The sequence below is a fragment of the Lolium perenne genome, chromosome 5 (genome assembly GCF_019359855.2).
Source record: "Lolium perenne isolate Kyuss_39 chromosome 5, Kyuss_2.0, whole genome shotgun sequence".
Taxonomy (NCBI): Eukaryota; Viridiplantae; Streptophyta; class Magnoliopsida; order Poales; family Poaceae; genus Lolium; species Lolium perenne.
The window spans coordinates 263916622-263924244 of record NC_067248.2 but is presented as its reverse complement, the minus strand read 5'-3'; the positions used below and the strand labels follow the sequence as shown (position 1 = coordinate 263924244).

At 42.5% G+C, this 7623-nt stretch overlaps 1 protein-coding gene across 1 annotated transcript; it reads left to right on the top strand.

The window, feature by feature from the left end:
- Positions 1-4599: 4599 nt before the first annotated feature.
- LOC127302961 (CASP-like protein 5A1) lies at positions 4600-7023 on the top strand. Its single transcript, XM_051333696.2, has 3 exons — positions 4600-4987; positions 6000-6132; positions 6434-7023. The coding sequence occupies exons 1-3, from the start codon at positions 4665-4667 to the stop codon at positions 6635-6637; spliced, it is 660 nt and encodes a 219-aa protein (XP_051189656.1). The 5' UTR covers positions 4600-4664; the 3' UTR covers positions 6638-7023.
- Positions 7024-7623: the final 600 nt, after the last annotated feature.

The window sequence follows — 7623 nt, the reverse complement described above, 5'->3', positions numbered from 1 at the left end:
TAGCCAGGGTACCCGAAATTGGGAGGACGACAGAGAGACAGAATAGAGACAATATAGATCCGCCTATGGCGACACCCTGTAAACATACATATGATATTATACTGGATTGCTAGCAGCACGTAGGGATCCTCCACCGAGGGGACCCGAAGCTGGGTACGTCATGTGCCTAATCTCGCTCCCGGAATCTCCATCGTCGCTCTCCCGAAACCCAAGTCTACAATACGTAGGCATTGCCGAGGTGATCCCTCGTCACCTGGCGCCCATCGACCTCGCCCTTCCGCCTATAAATTGCCTCCGACGCGAAAACTCTGAAACACCCGAGCCTCCATTCACGAAAAGTTCCGTCGCCGCCATCATCGTCCAGAAAAGTTTCGGGGTCAGAAGTTCCTGTTCCGGCACCCTGCCGGGACGGGGATTGACCCCCGGAGCCATCTCCATCGACTCCACCGCCTCCACTTCGACTCCATGATGGTTTGTGAGTAGTTCCCCTGGACTATGGGTTCTCGGATGTAGTTAGTTGGTACTCTCTCTCCCATGTACTTCAATACAATAATCTCATGAGCTGCCTTACAAGATTGAGATCCATATGATGTAATCGGTGTTGTGTTTGTTGGGATCCGATAAATTGTGGAATTGTGATCAGATTGTTCATCATATTATCATACAACTGTTATTTAAGATCTTGCATGCTCTCCGGTACTTGTAGTTACCTTGATCAAGTACTTGCTTGTATCTCCAAGAGGGAGTATTTATGCTCGATAGTGAGTTCATGCCTCTAGTTTTCTGGAGGAGTGACAATAACTTCTAAGATTGTAGATATGATGTTGCTACGAGGGAAAAACAACGATGTTTTGTCTAAGGATAATTCTATTGTTTACTTTACACAGATTGCTTCATGCGATAGCCTGTTGCTTGCAACTTAATACTGGAAGGGGTTTGGATGATAACATGAAGGTGGATTATTAGTCATAGACGCAGTTGGATTACGGTCTATGTATTATGTTGTAATGCTCAATTAAATACTACAGTAACCTTTATCTTATCATAGCATGCATTGTCATGCCCTCACAATTATCAATTGCCCAACTATAATTTGTTCACCCAACACATGTTATTTGGAGAGTTACCACTAGTGTAGATAGCTGGGAACCCCGGTCCTTCTATCATCATCATTGCTCTACAGTCAACTACGCACTGGAATATTTTTCTGGTGCCATCTCCTCTATGCTACTGTTGCTGTGTTACTATTGTTATTGCTCTCATATTACTGCTGCTTTCACATCACCCTTGTTACTAGTGCTTTTCCAGGTGCAGCTGAATTGACAACTCCGGTGTTGAGGCTTATAAGTATTCTTTACCTTCCCTTGTGTCGAATCAATAAATTTGGATTTTACTTCCCTCGAAGACTGTTGCGATCCCCTATACTTGTGGGTCATCATAAATCTAGATCTTCTCTCTCTTTTCCCTCAAATAGGTGCAAAAATCATGGAGGGATTAGAGGGAGAGGAAACTTCTCAAGGTTAACAATGGAATAGGAGAGAGAGAGAAGCAACAACCCTTGGGGAAGAAAGGGGGCCTTACATAGGTCCAACACACGAAATATGACCGTTACAACAATTTTTAGACCGGAGACCGGAGTCTCCGTACCCCCCATCTGAGAGCGAGGCACACTTCTAAACAGCAAGACCGGAGTCTTTACCGGAGTCTCCAGCCCTCCCAAGACCGGAGACTTCGTACGTCGGGAAAGACTAAAACTGAAACGGCCAAAACTTGAGCATACGAACTCCGATTTTGATGATTTTGGGATCATTTTGAAGCTAGAAACAAGCTCTAAAAGATCATGCAGAGAACCACCATATTCCAACAAGGTAGGATATAAAAATGGGGAAAGGTTTAACCTATCTATAAGAGACAAACCGGTAACACCTTCAAAATGAAAAATGCAACAAGTTGTGTTGGGAAACTCAGGTTTAGGTAAACCAATTTTGTTGGAAAGATGATGACAAGAGATACCCCACAAAGAGTAAAAATATTAAGAACAAGTGGGTTAGATTTTTCCAAGAATGTAGAGGTGAAACCTCCCAATAACAAAGAACCGCGAAAACTCCAATGTAGAAAACGCAACAAGTGATTCATGTGGAATCCATTTTCGATGAACTAGAGCTTGTCATGGGAATAAGCACAAGCTCTAAAACATCATATGGATAAGATACAAATAACAACCAAGAAAGATGATGCAAGGTGGCAAAGGTTTAAGCTCTCCGAAGGATATGATTTGAGTTACTCACTCGAGAGCCCTCTTGATAGTACGGCAACTAAACTATAAAACGGTCTCCAAATACACCATGAGATAGGTAAGAACGAAACCCTATCAAAAGCAAACCTTAAACTTGCGCATTCCACTTGAGCTCGATGATGACGATCTTAACCACAACAAGATGGAACGCCTTTCTTGATTGTGCTTGCTTGACGAAGTCTTGCGGATTGCTCCCCCATAATCCACTATGGGAGAGCTTCTTCTTCGGCGCATCTTCACATATCATGATTATCATATGGATGGCAAGCTTCAAGCATATGTTCTCTTTGAGTTGGCTCATCTTGAAGTTGCACTTTATTTCTTCATTCTTCTTCATGTTGATGTCTTAAAGATAAACTTGAGGCCTCACTTCATTTTCATCTTCAAGGCATACTTGACACTTGATATTCTTCACTTTCACCATGGAGATGAATGGTAATATTATGTCCCTTTTCATGATTCAATTATACTATTCATGTTATTACCTATTTGAACTTGTATCTATACCGCATGTGATATATTCCCATGTTTAATTTCGTACAAAAAAAGTTTATCTGAAAAACTAGCCGGAGCACTTGCATACACCATATGACCACTAATCGCATTTAAAACTGGTCATATCCAAGGTAATTTTATTATTATTGTATATACGGTTCCAATACCATGTGTAGAGCTTGCACATGTTGTGACCTTACTACGAAATATAACTTGCAAGGAAAATCTGCCAATGGTTAGAAATATCTATAAGTATAGGTACCTAACAATAAACCAGAACCACAACAAAGATATTTATTTGATATTATATCATGGTAACTGTGGATATTGATATATATACATGCACCAACATGCATGCATGCATACATACATACATACATAATATAATTTTATCAACATGTGAAAATAGTTTAAATAAAACTCTATTGCAATATAAATTTAAATTTGAAGAAAAAACTATGTATTGTATTCATTACAGTTGTACAAGAGAGAACTAATATCCGAAAATATTTTAATGTTTTTACTTAAGCAATCTAAATTATACTCAATTTGACATAATATGATTACGATAGTTTAATACAAGTATAAAAGTTTTGTATAAAATATCTTGACATTTCCGGTAGATGTAGCTTTTCCGTCAAGTATAATTGGTCAGTAGTGATATTCAATTATTCATTTATTGTGTATTGTCACACAATAAAGTACATGGTGAGTAATTTTGTAGACCACTCATAAGATGTCCTTATAAGGAGCATCGGTTCTGAAAAAAGAACCCAAGATAAATAAGAAAATATTGACCACAAGAACATGGTGACACCGTTCTTTTCACAAGAAGTAGTATGCATGTTAGGCTTGAGAGGTGTAGGGAAATAATCAGCGAGTCTTTACTGCTGGGACGGTTTGCAACCACTCTTCCATGAGCTTAGTGCAAGGTTTTACAAGTGAAATCTATCTCGTATTCACTCCCAATTACTAGAACATAGTTTATGTCGGACGACGTTTTGAAATCATTTGTAAGACTATAAAAAATTATTTGAGTTGCTTCCCCAGTCGATATAGCATATGGTTTTGTGTTAGTGCACAACTGATATGTCATGATTTTGTTGGGTGTGTCTTATCTTGGCCTATCTATATCTTCCTACCCCATCATGGGAAAACCTCGTTGCCGGTGACTGAGCCACCGCACACGCAAGAAGCCGTCGGGTACGAGAGCCTCAGCCCGAGGAAAAATGCCGACAAATGAACCAAAGGCATAAATTTCGTCGGGGCCAGGACTTGCTACGGGGGTTTCACCAGATTATTTCTGGTTGTGAAACCATGTGTAAGAGGCGTGTAAAATGGAGGAGATTTCTCAAAAGAGTTTTAAAAACCTTCTGTTTCAAAATAAGTCAACTTGAAGTTTGGCGAAAATCCGGCTATTTTTGCTCTTTGTGTAAAAAGAGGACATTCGGGGCTGAAATAAGGGTTTGCATGAGAAATGGTTCTACTCCAGTATCTTTTTTACATAGGCAACATAAAAGGTTGAATTTTCCAAATTTAGATATATCTAGATAGCATTAAGTTAAGACATGTTCAGAGTAGTAATAATAATTCAATATGTAAAAACGAATATAGATGGGGCAAGTTTCTGGGAAGAGTACAAACTACAATGTGAATTTCTGGGAAAGACGAGAGAGTGGAGCCCTGCGCTGTCCGATGTCCAAACCACTGAGACAAAGCACAGAGAGAGCGAGAGCAATGGCGGGCCCTCGACCTGATAAATCCTCCACAAACCCTGGCCTCCTTCATCGCTTGGTACAACTGTAGCTGCTGAGCACATTTTGGTGGTCGAGGAGGAGCGGGTGGACGGAGCGAGTGGGGGAAGGAGGCGACGATGATGCCGCAGCCGAGCCACCCGCTGGTGCACCCGGACCCGGCTCCGGTGGTGGAGCCGCCGGCGCCCGCTCCCGCTCCAGCTGTTGTTCCCGCACCGGCAGCGTTGCAGGTGCAGGCGCCGGCTCCGGCTCCGGCGGCGCCGCCCGCGCAGGGGCAGGGGAACGCGAACGCGCCGCCCGGGGTGCTGATGCGGAGCTTGCCGGGGGCACCGGGGACGCGGACCGGGCTCGGGCTCCGCCTCGCGCAGGCCGCCCTCGCGGCCGCCGCGCTCGGCGCCATGGTCTCCACCGGCGACGACTGCCGCTCCGTCACCGGGTTCCGGTGCGTGCTCTGCCCCCCTTCTCCTCCCCTGCCCCGCAGCGTTTCTCTCGCATTACCCATACACAGGGTTTCAGTCAGTTCACGCTCCACGGCGCTCGAATTCTTGCTCGGACAGCCTAGTCTTTGGGTAGGTCCGTAGGATTCCACCACCATTTTCTTCCTCTAGGAGCAGGTTTTTCGTCGATGTTTGGAGCAAATGCCAAACATACTAATAACTGCAACTAATATCTTAGGGGTTTTATTGTGTGGGTTGGTTAATCTTGCCAATTTTACAGAGTCTCAAGACCTGGTACGATCTAGTCTTTGGAAAGGGACCTTTTTTTCCTTTGGAAACAGATTCTTCTTGCGTGTTTGGAACAAATGCCAACCTGTGAAGCTCGATTAAAGATTCCAGGGGTCTCATTGTGTGGGCCTTCGGATGAGTGTTGTCTAGAGTCTCTCACTGTAAGAGATATGTGGAACAGCATGTGGTTTTTTCAAGTAAGATATCATTGAGTGGGTAATGTGCCTTAGAAAGAATGGCCACATTTGTCAGTTTGCTTTGTGAGACTTGTGTAGCAATTGTCCAGTAGATATTACTATTGTGTCCTTTCTTAGTTCTCCAGAAAGAGAAATGTTGGTACCCATTCTTGCATTTTTAGTATTTTACGCCTTCTGAGTCAGTTTGGGATCCTGAGAGAGGCGATGCTATTGGATGGTTATATGATGGAGCTCTCTCTGATATTTTTCCATTTGTCTTCTTGGAGATAACAATGTTCAGTTTGAGTCTTGTTCGCTGATCATAAGCATTTCTACGAATACTAAGGGTTCCATATCTTCATGCATAGTTTGTGAGGAATCCAGCACGAAGCATTGGTTGTCTCCGCTTATCAGTTCGGTTAACATTATGCTGGTGTATCTTATTGCTGCGGTGCAGTTACGTAGGGTTTTCGCTAGGGATGTTGCTTCTAGACTCAGAATACGGAATTAATTTCATTCTATTGATGAACTCACGGTTGCTATTTTTGACCAGCTACTTCGTGCCAGCAGTAGCTTTGCAATGCATGTGGAGCCTTGCTATGGCCACTGTGGATGTCTATGGGATTCTTGTCGGACGTTCCTTCCGAACTCCCCGAGTTGTCAGCATACTTGGCGTCGGTGACTGGGTAAGTCGTATTTTCTCAGACACCTCAATCAAATAGTCATCTATCGTCCCTTGTGGACCTAGTAGAGGACTAAAATGTTTTGCAACTTCCACAAGGAAATTTGCAAGCCATACTTCAGTTCGTTTCTGTGTTCTACCTATCTTAGCTAACTCATGGCTAACACCATTTGCTACTCTGCCAATCTTAGTTATTATAGTGTTCCTTTCCCTGATCAAATCACGAATTGCATTTACCTGAATAAGTGTGTTTCTCGTTCCTGGAAAAATAACCCACCTTTTGACCTTGATGGTGTTCTCTGCAGATCACAGGAGCACTGACCTTCAGTGCTGCATCTGCAGCGGCGGGCATCACCGTTCTCATCAACGCTGACCTGGAGTTTTGCGATGACAATCACTGCCCAAATTTCATGTCTGCTACGGCCATGGCTTTCCTGAGCTCATTTGTGATTGCACCCTGCTGCATCCTGAACCTCGGCCAGATGATCTACAAATTACAAAGACCATAGTCTACAGAACAAGAATCAAGGTCTGTTTGTGCACCAGATCCTCTTTCATGATCAACTGGGACACGGCGTGGTGCAGCTAATTACACTAGGATTAGGAACCAACTGATGGATGCTTGTTGAATAATGTATGTTATCGAATCTTCTGTAGAAATCAGAGAGTAGCTCGTATGTTATCAAACTTGCTTTAGAAATTAGGGAGTAGCTTCATTTTCAGAAGGGTGGCTGTGAAGCTCTGCATTTTTTCGTATGGAGCGTATGCCTTCTTATATATGTGAGGGTGGACTAGTGGTTATTATCTGGGAATGAGCTGACGGGGGTGTAGAGCTCAAGTTTACTAATATGCTATATATGTGTTCTAATGTTGATTTCCGAACATTTGGTCTCAATATTACTTGTTTAGTGTGACTGTCAATTATGAATGTCGGGTAGGCTATCAGCTTGTTCTTCTAGGTAAAAATGCCAGTATATGGCATGCTTTATATTGTAATTGAAAAATATTTTACCTGACAATTGTACATTAGGGAAAATGAGAAACAGAAAGCCAAATGATTGATCACTTGATAAGGAATATTTGTTGGGTGACAAAGAAATTCACGTACCGACAGAAAAGATAGACTAACAAACACCCAGCAGAAGCATGCTATACTGAATTTGCATCAATATAAAAAACATTTGCACTTATGGAGAAAACGGCTCATGTAGTTCACTGAAAAATGGCGCAAAAAAACATTTCGGTCTCATAATTAAATTTTCAATCGCAGCAAGAACTATTTGCCATGATATTTTGTCGCTACGTAATCGTGGTGCTCTCTCCCTCTCTCTCTCAAGAAATATCCTCCCTCCTATACACTTTTCAGGCATCTGTCTCTTTACCAATCCAAGGAAAGTGATGATGATAACCACGGGAAAATCATGTTTAAGAGTTTTAAAATATTCTAAAAATGGATCATGTCAGAGTGGAGTTTTAAGAACATGTAATATTACAA